Raw genomic sequence first — 25,851 nt, forward strand, 5'->3', positions numbered from 1 at the left:
AGATAGAGGAGTGAAGCCATCATTATACAACGAAAAATTGGACACTCAGTAATCAATTCAAAGGCAGAGAATGGAATCACGTACTAATTTTTATGTTGACTTACTAACCCTGTGTAATCCTTCAATAAGTCCACTTTGACATGATTTGCTCCCAGTACTTGGAAGGGATTAAAACCCATAGGATGTCCACTGGCTGTCGACCTTATCCTGGATGTCTTGGGGGTACGAACCTCGGAAAGACGCCGATTTCCAATTCTCTTTAGCTTCTGTGAACTCTTCAGGGAACATGCAACATCGTACAACCTTGACATGATTTCTCCCCTTCCTGAACCCCCGACTGACATACGGAATCAACGGGATGTTTCCATAGTCGTCGAAGAAAAATTCATTCACCTCAGGCTGGCACCTGGTGGCCTCGGCCCAGATCACGTCGTTGAGATCCGTTGGGTCGATGTCCTCTCCGACCAGGTACACTTTGGGAATGTAGAAGCCTGGCTTCGAGGCGAAGACGATTGTGCCTACCTTCTTACAGAATTCCTCCATATCGGTCCGTAGGGCACGAAGCGCGACCCAGTCTACCTGCAGAGCGAACCAGAGACAGTGAGATTCAAACGGGCTCCAGACCATCTTGATAGGGAGGCCGGCGGCTTGGCAAATGTTGAGCACCTCGGCCGCCTGAGTCAGAGCCCATACTGTTTCGCTCTCCTCCGCTGCCCGCCCCGTGACGCAAATTGGCACAATGGGATCTTTCCGGTATGTGATGGCATCAACTCGGAAGACGGGGGCAGGTTTAGCCACGCCTTGGAAGGCATGACCATGGTATTCGACAAAAGGTCCCTCATTCGCCGTCTCCGTTGCGGAGACAAGACCTTCCAGAACCAGCTCGGTATCGCGGGGAATCCGAATCTCGCTGGTCTCACACTTAGTGACCTCCACTGGCTTGCCGATAAGGGCGCCCACGAAACCGCTCTCATTCACACCCTTCGGAATTGGCATCCCGCTCACCATGATGGCGGCAGGCGGAACCCCGAAACATAAGGCAAAGGGCATATCCTCGCCCCTTTCCAGCCACATATTGCGAATGCGTCCGATGTCTTGCGCGGACATTGTCGGGCAGACCATGGTCCGTTTGCCATTAACCATGCCGCGGGTAATAGACCAGTTAACCCACGCCCCGTCGGGGCTTTGCACAATGAACATGCCAAAGGTCTGGAGATAACGGCCGCCGTCAGCCTCATGTAACATGGGGATGGGAAGGCTTTCGAGGTCAATATGATCTCCAGCGATCTTGAACTCTTTTACCGGGCCAGTTTCGAACTCGGTTGGAGGGATGGGTTGGAGCCTTTTTGCTTGGTTGATTGCTTCGATTATGTCTCGTCCACTCGATGTAGACGGTAGCCCCAACGACTTCGCGATGCGGATGAAACACTTGCCAGGAAGCTTGCTCGCTCCGACTGGTGCCCCAAGAACACGAAAGAGGCCATCTTCGGTGCGACCCTTGACGCATTGAAAGAAGGGGGCCTTGTCTCTGGTTTCGTAAACCTTTCGTGTGATGGCTGCTAGCTCTAGATGAGGATCGACCTCTTTAGTGATGCTTAGTAGGTCGTTCTCTTCGGCCAACTCTTCGATGAAGGTGCGGAAGCTGGCCGCGGATGATTTTGTGTTCTCAGTCGCTAAGTTCATTGCCATTTGTTCTGACTCAAGTAGGAAATGATGTTTAAGGGGATGAGGTGTCGAGTTGAACGACAATTTTGGTTCTTCAATCACACGGTACCCGAGGGCATTTATAAGTCACCGCTTGAACAAAGCCCACATGCACCCTGGAAACTTCCTGGCCTAATGAAAATATGGACCATTCAGAGCACCAGCAGAAATGGCTTAGGTTGAGCGTATATTATGTCAATAGGGCTCAATGTACTTTGAGCTTCACAGAACGCCGGGTCCCAATGTAGAGGGTTTGGGTGATTGTATGGGCCGCCACTAGGTCCTCAGGGCCAGTACACATTCTCTCAATCTATCGTCTACCGAGTTAATCGCGTAAGAACCGGCTCAGCTCCCGTAGCGTCGACCGGAAGGTCATCCGTTACGAGATCCACAACATCTTCGGCGTCAGACATGGTGTCTCCGCCGATTCACACTAAATCGAACAAAACCCGTTCCTTATAGTATAGCCGCTTCTTATATCCGCCACTATTTCCATCTTTTCCCCACTAATTCAGAGGCCTAGTCGTCGTTTTTACGTTACTGTTACGTCTTTAAGACACTGTCGGCCCCGGCGCGGAGCGGAACTATACCTGACCGCCGATGCTGTTGAAGATTCGCGCGTTCGGTTCTCCGTGTCGAATGAACCGTGGAAAACTTACTGTGTGTGATTTCACGGTAGATGGCTCTAAGCCCTAAACAAACCTGATGTTGTAGGATTAAAAGACAAACATCAAATCTGGTGATTTTGGCTCTAGACGATTTTGGCTGTGAGAGTTGACCTAGGGACTTGCATGTCGTGTCCCTATGCAAACATATATTTTTGGGCGGTTCTCATATTGCCTCTTTCCATCACAAACGTAGCCATATAAATGACGATAGAAGGCATGACTACCTCACAACGAAAGCGCATTATCGTTGCTCTCACAGGCGCAACTGGAGCTATCCTTGGAATCAAGACCCTCATCGCCCTCCGGCGGCTTAATGTCGAAACACACCTCATCATGACCAAGTGGGCTGAGAGCACCCTCAAACACGAGACAGACTACACCCCGGCGGCCGTCCGCGCCCTCGCGGATCACGTCCACAACAACAGCGACATGGCCGCCCCAATCGCGAGCGGGTCGTTCCGAGTCGACGGTATGATCGTGGTGCCTTGTAGTATGCGAACGCTCGCTGCAATACGCGCGGGGTTATGCGACTCGCTTGTCGCCCGCGCGGCGGACGTGGTGATTAAAGAGCGCCGAACGCTTGTACTCGCCGCACGGGAGTGTCCCCTGAGCGGAATTCACCTCGACAATATGCTCTCTCTGGCACGGAACGGGGTCGTTATCTTTCCGCCGGTGCCCGCGTTCTATCAACGGCCGGCGACGGTGGACGATATCGTTGAGCATAGTGTTGGGCGAATGCTCGATCTGTTTAACCTAGATACGGGAGGGTTTGAGCGATGGGGAGGTTTCCAAAGAGATTAATGGGTTCCGTATCTGAAAATCAGGAATAGCTGTTGCGAAAACAACTCGGTCCATGGGAGTTGGTTGTCTGTGTGGGTGTTCACAGAATCGAAAAGGATTAGTTTGGCCGAGGAGCTGAAGAGACTTGGGACTGCAACTTCACTAGAGACATGAACAAGATGAATGGTAGAAGACTAATTGCGAAACTCCGTGTATGGTCATTTGGCTACATTTAACAAACTACGTGAGTTTCATGAGGTTATAAGAAGTTGGGATAGTACCCGATTCCGCAATGAACGGGTTTTCAGTAATACTGTTGGAGCTTTGAAGCTATGACAACGACCTTTGGAGTGACAATTGGAGGACTTGGACCCAGCCTTGGGTCTTAAAAGCCATATTAAAGAACTTGAAGACAAGATGAAGGGAATGGAGAGTTTAGATTCGTTAGAGCTATGCAGCAACCATTCATCTGATTACGCTCGTGGGGAAGATGGTGAAACCCTTCATTGAATGACACATGGTGTGGCCTGGCACAGCCACTCAGCTGACCGCTGTGATATAAGTTTTGCAGCATTAGGTAACCGGTGGTCAGCCACAAGGTAGTAAAATTCACATAAAGGATTGAAAAGTCCATAAGTGAGAGATCATGCTGAACTTTTGCGTATGAGCTGCTCGGTAGAAGTCTCTATCTGGATACTACAGCTCGTCATGGGCTTTGCTCTGACTGATTACACTTACTCCATGACTTCCACTCTGTGAAACAAAAGCATCCAGCTGTTCCACTGTCAACATGTTAGTGAAGTTGCCCTGGAAAGGTACAACGTCATTCGAACCGGCGCGATATAGCCTGATTGATGGATATGATGCTATCTCGATTGGCACATCGTTCGCGTCGACATCAATACTTGCCAGCGCGACTTTGTCCGACAGGCCAAACTTGGTGTATTTGAACCCGAGCTCATTCATTGGAGTATGCAGACTGTTCGGCTTGTTAGTACTGCATTGGATGGCGTACAGATATGATCAACTTACTCAGTACAGTATTGACACCACGGCACGTAGAACTCAACCAAGACATCTTTAGACTTGTCATAAGCTAGGTCGTCAAAAGTACTGCCAACTAGCGTGGTCAAAAATTGGTGCGTTGTCGACGCCTCCGGCACCGGTTCTGACTTGATGGTAGGTATCAATGAACCATCCAGGTAAGCCAAAACATGTTTAGCGACCCTGTTGACGTTGAACACCTTTTCAGACATAGGATATGCTCTCCCTTGTTGATTTGCAATGGAGAAACCACGCTTGATGTCCTTGCTAAGATGCATTTGCTCACATCTTTTGGGGTAATCTGGCGCAAACACCGTCAAGAAGGTGAGTTGATCTTTGTACTTCTTTGCAAGAGAAGCCAGTGACTTGACGATCTCAGCCCGATCATCCCGCTTGCTGAAGAATATCTGGGCCAATGGTTTCTCATCCTTGAATGGTTAGTCACCATCAAACATTCAGCAAAGCGAAGAGGGACCTACCTTTGTTGCTTCTTCATGAATGATGGGATCGTATTCGCGAATCAGCGGCTGGGTTGCATCCTGCAAGAAGGCCTCGACAGCTACGACGGTGAAAGGTCCGCGGTAATAAACTGGATCCTCTTCCTCTTGGGTATAGACAGCGACGGAAGGGCCTTTCCTGTCTTTCTCTGGGCTATGAAGATTACCAAAACTGTAATGCGCTCGCCACTTAGTAGCAACAGCGTGAAAGGTCTCAAGCTCAGGTTGATGATCCGAACCAATAAAGGCAACAACTGTGACTCGAGATGAGCGCGCGAAATGGAGATGGTTCTTTTCAGTAAGCTCCGTAACTGGAGAACCTGATTGGCGTTCAATATATTTTACAACCCTGCATCCATGATCAGTGATCCACAAGCCATGTTAGAGAAATCGACAAAACTTACGATGACGCGTCTAAAGCTTCTTTGTAGGTAATCAACTCCTTGTTGCCGGGTGTAAACTTCAATGTGGGAACAGTAAAGACCTGAGAGTCATCGCACACAGCCGGCTCCTCATTGCAGTTAACAGAAGCAATAGCGGTCTTGGTAAGCGTTGGAGACACCCTGTCCAGGACTTCTTGCACTCTGTCACATTCCTTGCAACCGTCCGCTGTAAACAAGATAAGCGCTGGCCTTGAAGATACTAAGACAGTGAACTCTGTTCCACGAAGTTTGACGCATTGTGTCGGAACAACAAGAGCAACGAATGATAGGAGTGTTGAGGATTTCATGATAGTAAGTAGAAGAGACGAGAGAATCAATTTCCAAACCGGAGAGCAGACCCAGATAATCTCTGTTTGAAGAATCTATTATATCAACAGTTATCAGTATCATAAACTCTCCACTCCCGGATTTAGCCCGTTTAAGCCCAGATCGTCATCCCGCTAGCTTGTCATGGGACCTAATCTCGTCTAGCCATTCTTTAATTTCACAAAGGCCTCCGCGCGGCCAAGCCGCCGCTGAGGCACAGCTGAACCCTCCCAATTCTAGAATGTTTTATCGAATCACATGATGGATCCCTCTGAAGTTTAAAAAGACATTTCCCGATCATGATTGGCTCATCGACTCTCTATCTACCAGCTCCACAGAAGCCATGAACCTTATAGATAATACAAAAACATATGCAGCGACTGGTCGACGTTGAAACCTGAGTTGTGGAAAGAGTTTGAAATTGGGGCCACGAGCTTTGATAAAATATAGTGGGTGCTGACTCGCTGAGGGAAAGAAAAAAAATAATTGTTCCGATTGATCATACTCGTGTGAATGCGCTCCTTTCCAGGGGAGCTCGTAAAGTCATGCTATCTTCTTAGCACGAAATTTGACGATTATCTCCCCTTCAGCTTCCTTGGCGTGGTGATAGGATGATTCATGCTTATCATACAGAAGTTGTTTGTCATAGAATACGCAGAAGACTGGTGATACTGTCGCGTGAGAGATGGGATATAGTGTAGATTAGTACTTGTATATATAGAGATCACTGGATTCGACAAACTTTCCATTAGTATCATCGCAGCCTCACTTGTTCAAAGATTTCAAGCTTTTCAACTATCTGATCATGAAGTTCACCTCAGCTTCACTTGCCCTCCTTGCAAGCTTCCCCCTTGTCTTCTCCATACCGACTGAAGCTCAGCCATCCAAAGAGCTCCAACAGCCCGAAGGTTTCGCCAAGATTCATGACGCTGACGGCGAGCACTGGCTTCAGGCCGTCAAAGCAGAAGCAGCCCGTCAGGAAGCCGCTGCTGCTTCCGTCCATAATGAGACTGAGGCCCTCGAGGCCAGAGCCAGCTGGATCTACCAGATCCACGGCATGTATACCGACAACCTCGTCAACGTTGGCGATGTCGACACCTTCTACATGCTCTGGACGCGCATGTACGACTCCAGCGACGACAGGGGCGGTCTCTCAGACATCACTCGCAACGCATGGAGCAAGTTCTGCAACAGCCCATACGGTGGAAACGGCGGCGTAACCACTAGATTCACCCTCGACGGTCAGTGGGGAGCCGTAGGTCGTCTCAGCGGCTGGTCGATGCGCGACGCCCTGATCCACTCTATGTGGGAGACAGCCAACAGCATTGGCAAGCACAACGGTTACACCGTGTATAACGGCTGCTATGGCTTCACCTGGCAGGAGGGAACGCCGAACAAAGCCGACTCGGCATGTGGAGGAAGATCGGGCAAGCCTTGCCCGTATAATAAGGACTGTCCGTTGTCGGGTATGGAGTGCACTGGTCTTAAATGGGGCACTTGGCTTCCTAGCATTATCCGCATGAACGTCTATAACCGTGATGGGTCGCTTCGTGCTGATGCGTATCAAGCTAGAATTTCTTCACAGGCTATTGGGACCGGTGGTTGTTCTAAGGCCCAGTCCATATCTGCTTTTGTCGCTGACTTTATCCCAATTGTGGGACCTTACTTTTCCACTGGTATTCGTCTTGACTGTTTGTACAAGAGCTAAATTCGCTTATTTCTATTATGTAACAGCTGGTCTATCTTAGAAATACTAGATTAAATTTAATCGCCATCCTCTGCATCCATATTGCTATAGCGAGCTGTCTATGGCAAACCCGCTGTGTGTCTGCAGATGCCGTATACCACCATAAGAGGATGACTTAGTGCGGGCATTTGGTTGGAGATGCCTGATGTGGAGGGAAAGTAATTATCCATGACATCCATTACTAAGGAAAAGAGCTAGCTGCTTTGACAGGGGTACCTCCCGGACTAAATCTCTTGGCCAAAATAGTTTCCTTATCTAGCTTCAAAGCTTTGGCGCCCTCGGTGACAGTATATTCACTTAGAATGAGGTATTTCTACTACTCGGATTCCTAACTTATCTTTACCCTAAATAAAAATAAAGCTATGCTCTTATTTAAGTAGGGCGTGATATACGGGGCGGGAGCATCGATTATGATAACTACATCTTAGAATCAATTTATTATTTGAGTAGATACTGATCTTGACGGCGCTGTTAACGAGCCTGATACTATTAATAAAGCGTTTTAAACCCTAGTTCATAGGATAACCTTCCTCCCTGATATTAGCGACTCCCTCGGCGCATACGCAGTCATCGCACAAAAGGAACACACCACCCTGTATTCGAACCAAATCTTCACATTACTCGCCCTTCTAATACTCGTCACTCAACTGCTGAACGAGCTGTTCGCCTAACTCCCGAACATCTTTGCCTCTATCGCCTGCTTCGGTCGCGTCCAATCATTTCCTCTGTCCCCAGAGACGTCTGTCAAGTCAGAAGTCCGTAGCACTTCCGGCAACCTCGACAGCACATCCTTCGTCGGTGAATCTTAGAGCGGCTCCTCGGTTCGTCAGAAGTCCGAAAAGCAGCCCACAACCATACTGACTCTCATTCTGGATCCCCTGGCGAACGGGATACCTTCGAGATTCGCAATGCCAAATGTGGATGGAAGGCAGACGCAGACCTGGCTTTGACCGACCTCACGCTCAATATTCGCCTTGGAAAGCTCACGATGATTGTTGGACCCTAAGTCTCTGGAAATTCGCCCCTCCTCAAAGCCATATTGGGTGAAACTCCGGTCACAGAGGGGAATATTGGCCGATGTTCTGACAAGATCGCCTTTTGTGACCAAACTACCTGGCTAACTAACGAAACCCTTCGTCGCAATGTTACTGACTTTTCTCACTTCGAGCCTTCTTGGTACAGTATCGTTATTAGAGCTTGTGCCTTGGAAGAGGACATTGCAACCTTCCCGAATGGCGACTAGGTTATGATGGGCAGCAAGGGCGTTACCCTTAGTGGTGGCCAGAAGCAGCGCGTAATAAGCATTGATTACTTTGCCGTCATTTCCTTGGCATCTTCTTTGTTAACCTACGTGCTCTTTAGGCTATTGCATGCGCTGTCTATTCCCGACGAGACTGCATTCTTCTTGAAGACGTCTTCAGCGGCCTCGACTTTGAGACACAAGCTCGCGTCTCCAACAATCTCTTCGGAATATCTGGCCTCTTGAGTCAGCGTATTCACACACGCTGGTATGTGCTGCAGACCTTCGCTGACACCGTCGTCACATGGGTGAATATGCTGCTCATATAGTCTGCGGGCTCTATAAGAACGCCTGTCACCGCATTTTCGACCGGCATAGAGTCATTAAATACAGCTTTTGACCTCATCGTGATGGAAAAAGCAACAGCCTGTCTTGTCGGGGCATCAGATGATATGGAAGAGGACGAAGTCTGTAGACTTGCTAACCTGGAAGCGACCAAGGACTCCAGGGCAGACGACGCACGGTTTTAGACACCTAAGGAGATGATAAGGCCGAAGGCATCTAGATAGACGTAGTAAAAAGAGCCACATATTCACAAACCTCGTATAGATAGCTATATCAGACGTGCTTAGGTTTGAAAACATTATAGAATGCAAGGATTAACCGACGAAGCTGGCTGAGAATCTTCAGCGTGATAACGAGTGCGGCCCGTTTAAAAAGCACCTTCTCACGTGGAATCGTTGATCATGTCTCCATGATCAGAAAGAAACCTTATTTTTAATCCATGGTATTGATCCCCTCCTTCTCTCATCGGACCGCATCGTCGGATAGCTTACTGGAACACTCAAGTCCAGACCTGACCTCTACTTTGCCTGACTTTGCGCGGCCTACCCGCTCCTGCCGCTAGAAAGCCATCTTCAGCTTGAGCTTGTCCTCCTCGATGATAGTATTTTTCATCTGCATTAACTCCCCCATATCCCATGGGCAGCTAACATATCGTCCTGCCAGCCATTCCTGGCGTTCGGCCGCCAGCCATACAATTGTGTCGCCCGCGATTTCTGGTTTATCAGGAAGAGAATCTCGCAAGTGGTCCGGCAAGCCGCCCTTGGTTATCTCGGTCTTGATGGCGCCTGGATTGAGGGAGAACGCCAGAAGTCCTTGATCGGCATAGTCGAGCTGAACCGACTCTGTCCAACGTGTAACTGCGAGCTTGGATGATCGATATCCCGTGCTAGCTGGGCGCGCACTTAATGCGCCTGAAGATGAGACATTTATCATGATGCAGAGCCCATCGCCGGATGCGCGAGTCGATATCATCATCGGCAAGAAGGCACGAGCCATGTTAAAAAGCCCGCCGAGATTGACTTGCCAAGTGCGCCAGTAAGCATCAGGATCCGCATCTAGGAACTTTTCATAAGGTTCCATGTGCGCCGCGTTGTTGACAAGGACGTCTAGACGGCCACCAAATGCAGCGGCTATCTTGTCATAAGCGGCTTTGACGCTGGCTGCATCGGCAATGTCTGTGGTACAATCAACGACGAGTGGTTCATCCCGTCCAGCCTCTCTCGCGATCTGTTTGAGCTTCGCAACGAGGCCTGCGGATAAGCCGTGCAGGTCGACAGCGGCGATTCCTGACGCGCCCGCTCGTGCAAAGGCTGATGCCGTAGCAAAGCCAACGCCAGTATCCCAGGATGCGCCCGTGACCACAGCGTACTTGCCGGACAAATCTAGTTGGAGTGGAGAAATCAGATCGTAGGATACTGAGTGGCGTGTATTTGTAAAGTCACGCCGAATGCTTCCAGACCCGGCGGACATGCTGTTGAGTGTGTTTGATTTACTTGGTGATATATAAGACGAATTTATGTGTTTAAGAACTGAATCAGCAGCGACTAGAGTCAGTATAGATACATATCCATACACAACTATGTCTATCTGTCAACTTATATACACTATATTAATCTCGCATTCGGATTTATTAGGGACCTGGAAACTCTTTACCTCGGCCTTTACGTATCTTGTTGGCTGATCACTAATCAGCCCGGTCTATGCGAAACACTTACGTCAGTAAGTTCTACCCAAACAAAGAATCCATAGTACTATTCATAGAGAATTAACAGGTGCAATTGTTAATTATTGGAAAACATAGGTAATTTCTCAGGCCAAGAGATCTACGGGCGCTCATTGCCTTTTCTTATCTGTACGTGATCTGATCAATAATTCTTTCGTTCCGGGTGACTTAACGTGGTCCCGTATGCCCTGCATATATCCTGTCCTACAGCCGCCGGGTTGCTAGTAGATTCGGCCTTGGTTATTCTATGCTTCCGTTACAGTCAAGTATTCTCTATCAACTTTACTATATTTATCGTGGTTCCTATGTTAGGATGGAAATCAACATTGTGTGCCGCACCATTTAGCCTTGAGTTGAGGTTTTCTAAGCATGAGACTAGACCGGGGTTATAACCCCTCAGCACGAAAGTATTCGATCCGATTGGCCCGAGGTGTAAAAAGCTAAGCCTTGTGCACCAACAACAACATGCGTACGAGGGGGCTGAGACTTCGGATATTGGCTTAGTGTACAATCACGCTGTGGGGACAGTTGTTTTCTCATCGCGAGCCTGATGCCCTCAAAGTCAGGTCCAACACCTATCAACATGTCGCTCATTCTGTTCCCTTTCTTCCTGACTCCGTCCTCAATTCGTATGGCACATCGAATCCCAACCCTTCTCAAATTTCTCACAGTCTAAAGGAGCACCTGCCCAAGCCACTAAAACAATGATAGTTCAAATGGGCGCCTCCAAAGTCTGGCAACCCAGGCAGGTTGGCTTTTGGGCCAAATGTGGCGTATCCCTTTCTCTGGTCTTCGCCACCGCCCTAAGCTCCGTCATCATCGTGGCCCATTTGTAAAAATGGTCTATCAATGGCTCGTGGTACAAATCCTCATCCGATGCAATTACTTCCAATCGTGCCGCCGGGCAGTCGGGCATCCAGCTTCTCGCAACCATTCTGGGCGTCATACAAACTTCAAATGTCACCAGTCTCATACAATACGGCACGAGACTGGTCATTTTCAACGCCGGTGGATAAAAAGTTCAAAGTCTCAAAGGATTGAACAATCTTGGGATCCCTCGTATTCGGTGGGATCTATGATTTCGTTTTCGTGGCGATTCTCGCCTTATTCTGCCTGGGTCTAATAAGTTCAGCGTTATCGGTCGGCGGCATGACGCTAGTCAGCAGCACCGTTATAGAACGAGCTACCGTTCAAGCACCATCGCTCAAAAACACGACGATGATTAGGGAATATCCGTCCGAAATATCAGAGGCTGGTCCATCTACCACGATGCGGGATAGCTTGTTCACGTACCCCGTCGGGGTCAAACTTCTGAGCAGTCTCACCGTTTCTGGGTCATCCGCGACGACTTCTGACGGTTCAGTCCGCAGACGCCCCAAGATTGACAATACTCAATTCTCATCTCCGATGACTTGATCAGCTTCTATGAGCCAATTCTTGGTAACGCTTCCTATCGAGTGTTTCGGCATGGAACATGTCTTAAAAAGAGAATGGCACTTTTTCACAGAACGAAGTAGTCCTTCGTGCTCTGAAGAGCTCCGTCGTTGCTATGGCGGAGTCGATGCTCGCAGCATATGGTGCTGCACAGCTGATCGTGGGCAATTTCTTCGAACAGAGGGGAGCGAATGAGACGATCGAAGAATTTGTAATCGGGGAAAAGGTCTATTTGGTTGCAATTGCCGTGTTCAACGCCCTGGTCATTCTCGCAGTTGTTCGGGAGGCGGTAAGAACAAGAGGATGTCGAAGTTCGACATTCTAAACCCCGACTGGCTGATCACAGCCTCTTTCCGAGGCGGCGAGCTTTCCAAATCTTCGGAGGCAGACGGCGAGGGCCGCGTGGTCTCAAAAGGTTTTCAGAAGGGGCCTCATTTTTGCTACTCGCCTGTAGCGGAGACCGAAAAGAACGAGGAAAGATACATAAGTATAGTGTCGTATAGTCATCATATGGGCATCGACGGGCGTGAATGAGAACGGTTATCTATTAGAAGTAGAAAATGGGCACTATACTAAGCTCGCTCTGAGATAGAGAGTGCAGGTGAGGAAGGATCTCGGTGATTATGTAAGCGAAATCATTAGACGTGCGGTGAGGCCACGGATGGTTGAAGCCACCACGACATATAGTTACTGGCAAAACAGAAGCGCAGGAGGTATTGCTAGTTGTGCATGGGTGCCGAGACCCAATATTATCTCGATTAAGTCAACAAGCCTCGAGTGCTTTGTATCTTACCGAGTGGAAGGTTATAGGTGAAACGAATCGGTGGAACCTATTTCTCTATTTCTCTGAACACTTCCGAGAACATGATCAGGGCGGAATGTAAAGAGTATAGACGAACAGATTACTCTTTGGTTGGAAAGATATATTGATATAACACAACTTTTGCAGGAAGAAACACGGATTTTCTCACACTTTTTTCTTTTTACAACCTATTGACATACATATAGTTCACTTTCTTGGTAGGGTCTAGACCCATGTTGGTCATAGAATTAAATACCGTGAGTCAAAGTGCATTTGGAAAGAAGTTAATCCAGTATCAGAGTGCCATATTCATCTCCATGATGGAACTTATACAATGTGGTTGCTATTGAGGCAGCACAACATCTGACTGAGGGTAGAGCAAACGTGTTGACAAGTATGCACCTGCGAATAGACGCTCAAGTACAGCATACATACAAGCCACAAGCAATAGGCCACAAGCAACAGGCCAACATACAAAAGAGGTGGCAGATATGGTCGCGTGCTCAGAAATCAGTGATTGGACTTTTTGCCGATAGCTACAAGTTGCACTACATACCTACCCTCAGGAGTCCGGTCCTAGAAGTTACTAGTTGCGTAACGTTTTCAAGCGCGTATGCACAAGTCAGCGTACTAGCTTGTAGTTTCATGTACTGAACAGCAACAAGCTGATCTGATTGCCCGAAAAGAGGTCCTAACCACTGGTTGGGTTTCGCTAATATCTGCGCAAATTCACTTCTAGCGCGAATCTGATTACCCAAATACACCAGAACCCGGAGCCCGATACAAAGGAGAATGGCAAATCCCCCAAGTATACTAGAGCCGGTTCCGTAAGGTAGCTTAAGCTACCAAACTGTTTGTAGCAGTCTGCTAAGTAGTTAAAGAAAGACAGGTAGACTGGGGAGATGCCCACGGTCGCTATGTCAATGGCAGTTGCGGGAGGAACTTAGTGTAATTCAGGCCGTGCAGTCCACCCAGACGTGAAGAGCTCAGCAGAGAGAAGCAATATCTGCACATACGTGGAATAGAGACGGTGCTCTAGTGCATCTGGACTTGCTTCACTCAGCGGGAACTTGCGCTCCAGCCAGAGCCCCTGATAGATGGCCGCAATGGTGGCCAAGTCTGAGCCCACACTTGCCGCTGCAAATACACTGTCGCTCTCCGCGAGGGTGAACTGATAACCGCCCTCGAACATTAGCGATACTATGGCTAAGGTAATGAACAGTACTGACCAGCTAGAAGCCGCCCAAAGTGCTAGGTATGCGACGATGGGCTCGGCCAACAGCATCACAAAAGGTCTAGTCAAAGAGCTGGTCAACAATTGTTTGACACTCAGCTTTCAGTCATCATCTCGGTGCAGCTGTCACCGCACTTGCGGAGCCCTAGAGTGCGTTGCATTCTCCAGTCCAGAGAGATCGAAAGAGAAGCATTTGTTTCTGTGCAACTTCTGACACCATTCGTCGAGTCTGTCTCGCTCTGTCGCCAGCAAAATGCTCTGGCGCGTCTCGGGTACGAAGAACACGGAACAGCCAATCGACAGGGGATAACGACGATGACCTGAGCCAGAAGACCCATCTCCAAGTGTAATATTGCTTAGTGAATCCGCTTACGAGAGGTCCAAGACTGACTCCAAACAGTATTACACCGCCTGAGAATATTGCCATTGGCGTGTTCCTTTCGCACGGTCCGTACAGATCGGAGATGACACCGCCGCTGAGAGTAGAGTAAGTCGTACTGCCAACACCGGCAAAGAATCTAGCAACCAGCATTCCATTCGACCGAGATTGTGGGTTAGACAATACTCCTCCAGCAGTATCAACAAACGGATCTCAATATCTTGTACGACATACTCAAGGTAGGAGCGCGTCACGGCGCAACATATTCTACACAAAATGAACAAAAGGCCTGCAATAACAAAAATGGGCTTTCGACCTCTGAGCTCAGATAGTGGAGCCAGTAACATTGGAACGAGTCCAAAGCCAGTAGTAAAAGTCGTGATGCCAACTAATACCGCCACCCCGCTGAGCTCCCATTCATCCATCAGTTGTTGCTTGCCTGGTGGAAGAGAGTTCGATGCGAAAGACGCCAAGACGGCTGCCACGCAGCAAATCCAAGTCACGGCATTCTTCCGAGTTGACGACCATTTGCAGGAAGAGACTATCCGCTGTGGCAGATGTGGCACATTCTAACTTCGTCCCGCGTCGTTTTGCGAAGACCATATTCATTAGGAAGGGGTTAAATTCGACTGGCAGCAAAACAACATCGGAACAAGAAGACGATTTGAATCGTTGAGTAGACATGATCGGCTCGCTCCTTACTATTGGTAAACTCGCGGTCTAGTCCGAGGAGACTGCGGGATGCTCCGATCAACTCGATCAGTGGCCTTTAGAAGGCAACGAAAGTGTTTCGCAGACTTATCACTGAATGATTCGTGGCCAGTCATCGGTCGAGAATTCGGCACTTCGCTCTTTCCCGCTCAGTGCTGTTGGAACAGAGCAATATGGGCCAGACTCTATAATCATGACCGGCAGTGACAGATTTGACAAGCCGAGTTCTGGTCTCGCGTGGCACCATAGCCAACATGGCGTTCAAAAACAAACTATTGCCTTAGTAAGTAAGCTTAACACAACTTGGTTCAAGTTGGTGGCTGCAGCCAGACCAGAGATAATCCAACTCGTCGTTGGACAAACGGCAGCCCGCAGATTGCGTCCTTCGCGCATTGGTGTTGATTCCTGGGCGTGGAGATCAGGGGGCAATTTAGCTAGCTCAAAGGCCTCTCATCTCGCCTTGTTGGCGCCCGCTGCCAATCGTGGCGACAATTTGGATCGTGAGGGAGCATTCCCAAAGAGGAAAGGCTCTTCACAAGGAACCAAGCTGGACCTAACGATGAATCTTCAAGCTACAGAGCGGGGAAGCTTCAGTGCAACTAAACCAACCACTTGGGATCCTTAGCGTCTAAATAGATCCATGATCCAAGCGGCAATTTGTTCCAGCCCAAGACACTCAGCACATGTGGGGGAAGAATCCTGTCAGGTCATTCGGAAAGGGAGTCACGGCTGGAGACGACTTCCAACCCAACCACAATTTCCTCTGGAATCGTCTTACATCGGGATATTTAAGACCATTAGCCTGTCCGATGTAGAATGACGAGATAACCACCACTCGGCACCTCATTCGTTCACCTCCTCACTACCACTCTCATTTCTCGAGTTGAATACTCGGACCTCAACTTTCGTTTTTCACCATGTCTTTCGCTACCTTCTCCGGCATCGGTCTTATGGCCATGCACCTAATGGCACCCCTGGTGTCTGGTGCCGCCGTTCAGGTTCAGCCCCGCGGACAGCTTCAAGCTCGAACCTTCGCCGATAAGGGTTGCTACTCAGAGCCCCCCAGAGACCACGGCCGTGCCCTCAAGGATGCGAGCTTCTCCTCGGACTCGATGAGCACCCAAGTGTGTTCCGACTTCTGCAAGGATTACGTGTACTTCGCAACCGAGTACGGCAGGGAATGCTACTGCGGTGATGTTCCCACCGACTCTGCACTTCCAGCTGATCCTGGCGACTGTAACATGCCTTGCAACGGCATGGACGATCACTCCAGATGCGGCGGCCCGAGCCGTCTCAACCTCTACCAAACCGACGGCTACAGCGGGCCCTCCGTGAAGGATTTGAACAACCGCGGCTGGTCTTATCTTTATTGCCACACTGAGGGCGATGGAGGTCGTGCCCTCAGAGAGGACGGATACTCCTCTGACAACATGAAGGCTGAGGACTGTGGCCAGTACTGCTCCAATAAGGGCTTCAACTTCGCCGGTGTGGAATACGGGCGCGAGTGCTATTGTGGCAGCACTATCCACGGAGGTAGCATCGCTGCCGAGGCCGACTGCCAGATGCGGTGCTCGGGAGATGCCAAGAGCTACTGTGGCTCGGGTGGACGCCTTAATATCTATGCTCGCACCGTGCCTGGACCTGTCAGAACCGATCCCCGAGCTACCTTTACTTATGCCGGTTGCGCAAAGGACACGCAGACTCTCCGCCTCCTCGAGACTGGTTCCAGACTCACCGCCGACGACATGGACGCCTACAGTTGCTGGTCTTACTGCTCCAACTACAAGTTCTTTGGTGTCGAGAATGGCAACGAGTGCTACTGCGCCAACACTTACTCGCTGGACCTTGAGCTAGTGTCTGACTCCGAGTGCGACACTCCCTGCTTCGGCAACGGATTTTACACTTGCGGTGCAAAGGACCGTCTGAACCTCTACAACAGTGGCAGAACTCTCGCTGTCTCCGTTTCCACATCCCAGTACTCATACGTCAAGTGCGCCCAGGAGACTACCGGCGGCCGTGCTTTGGATGGTGACCACTTCGCTGACGACAACAACATGACCGTTGAGATGTGCGCTAGCCTCTGCAATAATGGCAAGGGCGCTACGTACTTCGGTCTTGAGTTCGGCAAGGAGTGTTTCTGTGGTACCGGCGAGCCCGCGATTGCTGCTGATGAGGGGCAGTGCTATTTCAAGTGTACCGGTAACTCTAGTGAACTGTGCGGTGCCCCGGACCGTCTTTCTGTGTATAAGTACTACTAAGAATTTCAAAAAGGTCTTAATTAAAAAGAGAGGCCACGGAAGTAGAATATTACACAGTCAAGCATGGTCTAGAGACGTATAAGAGAAATCTTGTTTATTTTATGTAAATTTATTTAATAAGGATGAATGATCTTTTTAATAGTGTTTTCCCCTTTATTAAGATTCGATTTCTTTAATAAATATTGAATTTATTACTTTTATTAAATATTTAAGCTTTTAAATTTAAAGTTTGTTACTTTTATATATATATATATATATAAATACTTAAAATAAAAGCTTCGAAAAAATAGAAAATATTATTAACCTTAAAAGCCGAAAGGTTAAGCTTAAAAGAAATCTAGATTTATAAGACCTTAAGCTTATACTATTCTAAAAAATATTTTACTCGTTATTATGAATTAAGAAAATATAATACTTATTATTTAAACTAATTAATATTTTATTTATTATTAATATATTAAAAGGCTATAATACTTAGTATATAACGTATATAATAAGCAAGCTACTTAGATAAGCGAGCTACCTACCTAACTACGACTATATTATATTCGTAACTAACAAGTAATACTAAGAAAAGTAATTTAATTAAAACTATTTAATATCCTCTTTTTTAAATATTTCTTTAGTAATTTAGTGTATTTACGTATTATAATTAGTATTTTTATAAATATTATATTATTATTAGCTTATTTTAGTCCTTAGTTAATAACTACTATTTTAACGCGTTTTTGTTTTAATTTAAGTTATTACCTCTTTTTATAACTAAAGGTCTTTTTTATTAATTATTATAAAACTTTCTCCTTATTTAAGACGTATTTTCTTAGCCCTTTTATATTAACTAAATAAGTTATTTTCTTTTTAAAAGATTTAGTTTTTTAATTTTAATAAAGTAATTTAATATATAAATCCTCGCGCCCCTTTTAATAAATATTTTATAATTTTAATAATTAAAATTAAAGAGCTATTTTAATAATAAATAATTTAATTTTTAATAAGTTATAACTATAATAATACTTTTATTAAGTTATTTAGCGTTTAAAAAGTCTAAACTAGGGGTATTATTAAAAAGGATTTTAAAAGCGTCGGAATATATAACTTTATATTAAGTTTAAGTAAAATACTCTTTATATTTAAAAATATAAGCCCGGCTCCTCTAAATCCTCTTTAAATATTTATTTTTATAATTATTTATATAAAAGTTTTATAAAACGCGGGAAAGAAGTCCTTTTTTATAATATAAGTATTACCCCGTAATATTTTTTTTTAATTTTTTAACTATACGCCGTTTTTAAAAGCTTAAAATATTTAATATCTAAGGGTTAAAATAAATAGGATAAATAAGCTAGTATATAAAAGGTAATAATATTATTCTTTTTATAATATAACTTAAAATCCGTAAAATAATAACTTTCGTATCTATTAACAATAAAAAAACAATATTAACTTTTTATATTTAGTTTTATTTACTATTTAAAATATTTTACTTAATTTAGGCCTCTTTTATTTACTATCTATCCGTTTTTAAATATTATAATAACCTAATTATATAATAAACCGGATTTTATATACTAAATAAAGAGGTAATATTATCTTATAATAATAATATATAGCGGAACGCTATAGCCCGACGAACTAATAGCTTAAATAATTATAACTTATTTATAATTACTAAGTTATATTATTTTCGTATTTAAACGCCTTTTTATATTTATAATAACTATTTTAAATATAATCTAGCTTATTATAAAGCTAGTTTTATCGAAATTATAAATATTAAATTTTATAATATTATAATTTATAATTATATTTATTATAAAATAAAACTACGTATTTATTATATTTAAATCTTTATATTAAGCCCTTTTATAATTATATTTATAAAAAAATTATATCTAGAGCTATAGTTAGTACTTAATAAAATTAAAAACTTAGTACTTCTTAATAGGGGGTATATTATAATTAGTAAGTAATTAATTAGCTATATTTTTTATATTACTAAAGCGGAGAGGAAATAATTAGAAATCTAAATTAAAAATATATTTAAATAGCTTCTTTTTTTAAAATATAATTGATTTTTATAAGTTTAGTATAATATTTTATTATATAAGTATACTTTTTAAATAAGTACTTAAGGTCCTAAGAGGGACTAAATAAATCTTAGTTATTACTTAAATACTTAGTTTTAGGGTTTTTTTAATAGCCTAGATCGCTAAGTTTAACTAAGCTTTTTTAATTTATAATATTATAATTTTATTATAACGTTACGTAAAGTAAAAAATAGAAGATAAGATAGTCGTAGTTAGGTAAGTAGCTCGCTTATCTAAGCAGCTCGCTTATTATATATATTATAAATTTTATAATTTAAATTAGTTTTAATTAAATAACCGGTTTTATTAATTATAATTTAAATAAGATCTATTTCTTTTTAAAAAAGAATATTAATATAAAGTATAGAGCAGAGAATTGCTTATTTTACCCCTATGCGGTATGTATAACCCACGGTGCATTGGCAGACCTAGCTAGTTCTTATCCTATCTATCTTAATCCGATATCCATTTAATAGGTCCTTTTCCGCCCTAAATCGTGTACTTTAGCTTTGGCTCGCAATGGAAATCCGTCTAGCTAACGTTGATGCTGGGTAACGGCGTCGTTAGAGGCCGATCCTGGGGGTTGGCGTACCATTGTCGCTTTAATAGGCAATCGGCCTGGTGTGGCAAGGTGGGATTCACGGAAATCGAAACGCTAATCAGCCGGTTGCAGCCTTAACTACACCGTCGCACGCGGTTGGCTTGGGGTAGTGGCTTAGGTGGAATACGCTCTAGCCCGCATTTGCGCATCTAGTTCAGACAAACGCCTCGATCAAGTTCTTTGTCATATTCAACAATAGGGTGTCCCAAAACTCATTACGCGGCTTGAGCCGAACCGGCCTACTGGGAGATTCCGATTAATTTCCGCGCCAGCTCCTCACTCTTTCCCAGGAAAGGGCTATGCCCAGCTGTATAAAAGTATCCTTTAGGTGCGATAAGGAGTGTCTCACTTGCGTATCTGTCTCATTTGCTTATTAAGTACGTTAAACATAGGCGCAAACTTCGGCGTTATATGTGCAGCATAATAAAACAAGAGTTCAGTCAATTCGCATTGCTTCACTACTTCTTAATTCCTCTGAAGTTCCGGAACAAGATCATGCGCCCCATCTCGCCCCAGAAAGTCTGGGATTCCTCCATCATTTCAGCTTCATAAGCATCCACTTGCGGAGTCTCCCAAACCAAATCGACAGCCTTCGGATCATAGATAGAGGTTCTCTTGAAAACTTTCCAGAAGATGTAGAAGAGGATAGAAAGAATGGTCATTGCATAGCAACCGAAGAACGCCCCGACGTCAAAAGGGCTGAACGAGGTGTACCCAAACGTGCCAATGACAACACTGAAAAACACACTAGCAGCGTACCCACCTGCCAGATATTGTGATTAATGCACTTCCATGACCATTCTAGCACGGGTTCCAGAACTTACAGTAAGGTTGTCCCCATCCATAATAAGGCAGATTCTTACGGTCTATACCTTGCACCTTTGTGGCTTGGTGGTAAAACACATAGGTAATCGACATGACCAGATAGTTAACCAAAGCCCCACCAGTAACCTAAGGCATTAGTGTTAGCCACTCTCCTTAGGCTTTTGGAGCATGAGACTTAAATTGCTGGCTTACCAAATTAACTAAAATGCTGAGCACTCGAGCTGCTTGCTTGCCTTGCTGAAGGAATGAAAGGCATGCGAATGCCATGGTCAAGGCAAGAGCGTAGACCGGCACACCCTGCTTCGTACAGATTTTAAGGAACGCAGGTGCTCGGCCTTCAAGTGCCAGGCTGTACAGACTTCGCGAGGCGCAATAAACGTATGTGTTGCCAGCGGAGAAGATTGATGTAACAAGCAGAGCGTTGACGACATGTGGGAAGACGGTGATCTACAAGAACGTTGTGAGCTACAGTCGGAACATGCACATGAAGGTCCTATTCTACAACGTGAAGATGCTTACCCCCATGTTACGCATAGCGATCACGTATGGCGACGCTGCTGCTGTACCGCCGCCTGATCCGCTGCCGATCAGGATCTCAGTGAGTGTCTTGTCATCAGATGGAAGTACGATTCCGACTGCAATGGCGCTTCCTAAGAATAAGAAGAAAAATCGGATGTAGATCGTCTTGTACGCGGCTTTGATGTACTTTCGGGGATGCTTCGCCTCGGCGCTGACAAGGGAGATATACTCTGGGCCGACAATACAAAATGAAGCAACCCAGAGGGCAGCGAGAAACCCCTCAAAACGACCAAGAGATCCGGTAGTTCGTACTTCCTGAACGACATAGTCAGCTAATGCTCTTTCAACCCAGTCATCCATCGTAAAGAAAGTGCCGCAGCTTACAGCGAAAGCTTCAGGATGATTCCAATTGCGGAAACCGTAGGCATCGCCCTGAGGGTTTCCCCCGACCATAGTGATGAATGTGAACAAGAACAGAGCCAAGACAAGGATGACCTTGCCACTAGACAGCCAGAACTCGGTTTCTCCATACGCGCTCACGACCAAGCCGTTGATGAGTGTGTAAAGAATGACACATGCTAGGCATAGTGTCCAAATTGGAATGTCATGGCTCCAATATTGCACTACAACGGCCAAGGCACTGATCTCAAAAGGGATGACAAGGGCTTCGTAAATGAAGAAGTTCCATCCCGCGGCGAAGCCAAAGGCTTCGTCCACAAAGTGACCAGCGATGCGAATAAAACCCCCAGCAACGGGATACTGGGTCATCATCTCGGCCATGCCATTGTTCACCAGACCAACAAAGAAGCAGTAGAAGATGAACGCCAAGAGAAGACCCGCGGGACCTGCTGAGTGCAGACCACTACCGATACTGATGAACAGCCCCGTACCAATGGAACCACCTGAATCCAGAGAATTAGTACGCGTCACAGCCTGATCCAAATACCAATTCATTCTCACCAATCGCAATGAGTTGAATTTGTCTGTTATTTAGTCGGCGTTGAAGCTGCTCGGCCTGAATAACGGTGCTTTGGGCCACTGAGTTGTCGACCCTGAGCATTCCTCCAGCCTGACAAGACTCGGTCCGCTTCAAATCATGGCCCTTCCCTGAGTCGTTATGCATCTCTGAATTATTTGTACTGCAAAATCGAGGTGTGACGAGGTTGACAGTGGGTTTAAAGATGGAGTCATGCGAGAGACAGATGTGAAGACACCAGGTCCGGACTATATGGCAAGTAGCGAGGTTCCTACATGCGGAGAGAGAATTCGAGGTAGCCGTCCGGGGATGAGTGATATGAACTTTGATTGGTTGTCCATATCAGTTACAGGGATGGATATCGGCCGACGGTCCGTAGTCCGATGGCCATCTCCAACTACCACAAGTTTTTGTCACTAAGGCACACGTCAAGCATTGTGTGCGCCTCATTTGCTAATCGATGAATCTGCTGTGAACACCCAAAAGTTGATTGTTAGTACTAGCGTGGCCAGCGACATGGCCCTGGCAATCTCGAAATTGCTCTCATTGCGCGGCGCCTCTCTGTCCTTGGCGACTTCAATGGCGCAACTTTGCGAAAAGCCCCTGAGATCAGGTAGTGAAAAGCACATTGCCTGCCTGTCGACGTCCGACAGAGCGCGTTTGAGGATGCTTAGAAAGAATCGAGCGCGGGAAGATTTGGTAGACTTGACTCCGCTGCCAACTTGGCGGGCATTCTCAGACCCTAGGCGCTAGTGATAGATCTCATCGGCGAGCAACTAGCTTTCATTACGTCGATCAATGCTGCTAGGGTCTTCCACTGTCTCCCAGTCCAGATCCAGATTTCTCAATGGGTTTCCTGTGTTGTCTATCAGCTTGACTCGAATTGCGAAGTCCGGTGAAGACTGACCTGCCATACGCGTACTTGTCTTGGATGATCCTATTGAGATCGCACGCAGAAGAATACGGCGGCGGAATCTCTGCGCGTTCTAGGCTTGCAGTATTTCCAGCCTCTGTAAGTTGCAGCGCTGTCGAAAGCCCCTCGATTAATGTTCACACGCTTTATCATAGGCTAGTCGCAAATAGGTGCAGTTAGTCCCGACCACAATCATTCCGCCCGTGTTATCGAGAGGATGCCAGGAGCGCAGCACGAGAATATGGGGACAAGGCGACCATGTCGGTCTCGGGGCCGATATGTGGGCTAATACCCTGCCAAGCCTCTTTCGTCGGCCAAGTCGCCGATAATAGTACATCCGTCATTCCTTCACGTGACACGTGAACGAGAAGGCCAAGCGATGGGTTCCTTGCGGAGCTATCCCCCTAAAGCAGCTAGTTTCATTTCTTGCACGGCAGAGACGCCGCAGCTGTTTGGCCTTTTGGAATCACGATTGCTACCATCAGATTATCGCCGAGGAATGCAGACTGGCGTTGACTGTGTCGCATACGAGGCCGATGCAGGACCCCCGTTTAGTGTCGAAGCATTGATGCGACATGGAGATGAAGGAAGGTCTATCTCCCCACACTTCAGCCATCGGCCTATCTAAGTATCATCATGACGATCCAAACTTGGAAGCCCTTCCGAGGCCACCTCCATCCCAACTAGAGCGGCATCGGTCTCTCCGCCGGCCACCGATGTCGTCGCCGTTGCGCCAAACTGAACCTCTTCCGGATCTCTATCCACCCCAGCCTCTCTAGCAACTGCCAAGCCAGCATGTGGACCCATCTTTACGGAGTTGAGCGCTGTTCTAGGAGATCGGACTTCAGACCGAGATATTGGCCTGTGTGTCGTCTCACACTAATCGTTTCGTCAAACTACGTTTGACTTTGCTAAAGACGTGTCTTTCGGTTTGTCTAAAAGGTTTCTAAGTTCCAAGTCTGCTCTTCGATCTGGTTGCGACTGTTTTGCTTTACCACACACACATACACACACACACGCCACGATGTCCTCGACTTCAAGAAACGATCCCATCTTGATTGTTGGTGCTGGCGCCTTTGGGCTGTCTACAACTGTGCACCTGTTGAGGGCTGGCTTCAAGGACATCACCGTCATCGACAAGGATGATGATGTCCCCTCAGCGTACTCGGCCGCTAACGATTTGAACAAGATTGTGCGTGCTGAGTATGAGGATGATTTCCATAGGGAATTGACACTGGTAGGATTTATCCTGGCGCTCTTTAACATCTGTGAATATTGAAGCTGACAATTGACCTCCAGAAAGCTATCGACGCCTGGAAGACGCCTCTATTCGCGCCTCATTTTCACCAGGTCGGCTTTATAAACGCCTGCACACCCGTAGCGTCCAAGGAGGCCGTCAACACCATGAACCGCTTCCGCGCCTCCGCTGAGCGATCTGAGCGAATGAGGCACTATGTTAAGTCGATCGACTCCAAGAGGGACCTCGAAGCTGTATGCTGGCAATATCAAAATTCGCCATTTCCCGGTTGGCACGGGTACTTCAACGGATGGAGCGGCTACGCCAACTCTGGCGCTGCTCTGCGGACCGTCTACAACGCTGCCAAGGTCCAGGGCGTCAAGTTCATCCTCGGAAGCGCTGGTACTGCATCTGAGGTCGTCTACCAGGGCTCCGGCTCTCAACGCAAGGCCATCGGTGTGAGGACCCCGGGTGGTCTCTTCTACCCTGCGAAGCTAGTGATTATCGCTGCCGGCGCGGCTGCCGGCAAGCTCGTTCCGGACATCGGCAGTGATCTCGTAGCCAAGTCATGGTCCGTTACCCACATCGAACTAACGGATGACGAGACCGCCGAGCTCCGCGGCATACCTGTTACATATGCCCGTGATCTGGGTTTCTTTTTCGAGCCTGACCCGAAGACCAACCTACTGAAGCTGTGCCCTATGGGTGGTGGCTACGTTAACACCGACTCTAGGACGGGTATCTCTATCCCACCTGCGTTCAAGGACAGCCAATTCCTTCCCAAGGGCGACGAATTGCAGCTTCGCGAGTTACTGAGGCAAACCTTCCCCAGGTTTGCGGATCGTCCCTTCGTCAGGAACTCCTTGTGCTGGTTTGCTGACACCGCCGACTCCAACTTCATCATCGACTACGTTCCTAACACTTCCTCGTCTTTGGTCATGCTCAGTGGTGACTCTGGCCATGGTTTCAAGTTCTTCCCCATTTTCGGCAGTTTCGTCAAGGATCTGATAGATAACGAGAGCGGGAAGCAGACCATCGAGCAATGGAGGTGGAAGGCTGGGGAGCAGAAGAGCGGCAACTGGGGTGAGGAGGTTAGCTGGAGGTTGGGCAAGAGCAGGGAGTTCATTGATATCCTACCTAATGTAGAAGCTAAGCTGTAGAGACTTCTTTCTCATTCCATTTATAGCTTTTAGAGTTTGATGTGCAGGCTACTTACGTCCTCGTGTTAATGGATGATTAATTCATAACATTATCTCTCACAAATTTCTAGCAAACTGCCAACCGCCGGTACATTGCATTGCCTTGTAAAGTGAAGCTCAGAGACGTCCTTGTCTTCGCCGTCATATCTCCGGGTCAAATCGTTACACGTAGTCAATGT

The 25,851-nt window shown here is 46.8% G+C and overlaps 8 protein-coding genes across 8 annotated transcripts; 4 read left to right on the top strand and 4 right to left on the bottom strand.

Annotated features, from left to right (window-relative positions):
- Nucleotides 1-168: 168 nt before the first annotated feature.
- On the bottom strand, nt 169-1,683 carry CPAR01_01848 (uncharacterized protein; the record flags this gene model as incomplete). The annotated part of the gene is made up of 1 exon (XM_060486136.1): nt 169-1,683. One exon carries the CDS (start codon nt 1,681-1,683, stop codon nt 169-171), a length of 1,515 nt encoding a protein of 504 aa, XP_060356993.1.
- Nucleotides 1,684-2,588: 905 nt separating this feature from the next.
- CPAR01_01849 (3-octaprenyl-4-hydroxybenzoate carboxy-lyase UbiX) lies at nt 2,589-3,173 on the top strand (the record flags this gene model as incomplete). Its single annotated transcript, XM_060486137.1, has 1 exon — nt 2,589-3,173. The coding sequence occupies one exon, from the start codon at nt 2,589-2,591 to the stop codon at nt 3,171-3,173; it is 585 nt and encodes a 194-aa protein (XP_060356994.1).
- Nucleotides 3,174-3,796: 623 nt separating this feature from the next.
- CPAR01_01850 (uncharacterized protein) lies at nt 3,797-5,423 on the bottom strand (the record flags this gene model as incomplete). The annotated part of the gene is made up of 5 exons (XM_060486138.1): nt 3,797-3,841; nt 3,891-4,131; nt 4,185-4,624; nt 4,676-5,042; nt 5,098-5,423. The coding sequence occupies 5 exons, from the start codon at nt 5,421-5,423 to the stop codon at nt 3,797-3,799; spliced, it is 1,419 nt and encodes a 472-aa protein (XP_060356995.1).
- Nucleotides 5,424-6,247: 824 nt separating this feature from the next.
- CPAR01_01851 (uncharacterized protein) lies at nt 6,248-7,150 on the top strand (the record flags this gene model as incomplete). The annotated part of the gene is made up of 1 exon (XM_060486139.1): nt 6,248-7,150. The coding sequence occupies one exon, from the start codon at nt 6,248-6,250 to the stop codon at nt 7,148-7,150; it is 903 nt and encodes a 300-aa protein (XP_060356996.1).
- A 2,182-nt stretch (nt 7,151-9,332) lies between these two features.
- CPAR01_01852 (3-oxoacyl-(acyl-carrier-protein) reductase) lies at nt 9,333-10,244 on the bottom strand (the record flags this gene model as incomplete). Its single annotated transcript, XM_060486140.1, has 1 exon — nt 9,333-10,244. One exon carries the CDS (start codon nt 10,242-10,244, stop codon nt 9,333-9,335), a length of 912 nt encoding a protein of 303 aa, XP_060356997.1.
- A 5,730-nt stretch (nt 10,245-15,974) lies between these two features.
- CPAR01_01853 (copper radical oxidase) lies at nt 15,975-17,315 on the top strand (the record flags this gene model as incomplete). The annotated part of the gene is made up of 1 exon (XM_060486141.1): nt 15,975-17,315. The coding sequence occupies one exon, from the start codon at nt 15,975-15,977 to the stop codon at nt 17,313-17,315; it is 1,341 nt and encodes a 446-aa protein (XP_060356998.1).
- Nucleotides 17,316-20,461: 3,146 nt separating this feature from the next.
- On the bottom strand, nt 20,462-22,470 carry CPAR01_01854 (uncharacterized protein; the record flags this gene model as incomplete). The annotated part of the gene is made up of 5 exons (XM_060486142.1): nt 20,462-20,766; nt 20,828-20,954; nt 21,021-21,275; nt 21,348-22,249; nt 22,308-22,470. The coding sequence occupies 5 exons, from the start codon at nt 22,468-22,470 to the stop codon at nt 20,462-20,464; spliced, it is 1,752 nt and encodes a 583-aa protein (XP_060356999.1).
- A 1,790-nt stretch (nt 22,471-24,260) lies between these two features.
- Nucleotides 24,261-25,633, top strand: CPAR01_01855 (uncharacterized protein; the record flags this gene model as incomplete). Its single annotated transcript, XM_060486143.1, has 2 exons — nt 24,261-24,473; nt 24,536-25,633. The coding sequence occupies 2 exons, from the start codon at nt 24,261-24,263 to the stop codon at nt 25,631-25,633; spliced, it is 1,311 nt and encodes a 436-aa protein (XP_060357000.1).
- Nucleotides 25,634-25,851: the final 218 nt, after the last annotated feature.

The sequence above is a fragment of the Colletotrichum paranaense genome (genome assembly GCF_030867605.1).
Source record: "Colletotrichum paranaense strain IMI 384185 chromosome Unknown Scaffold_1.1, whole genome shotgun sequence".
NCBI classification, from domain to species: domain Eukaryota; kingdom Fungi; phylum Ascomycota; class Sordariomycetes; order Glomerellales; family Glomerellaceae; genus Colletotrichum; species Colletotrichum paranaense.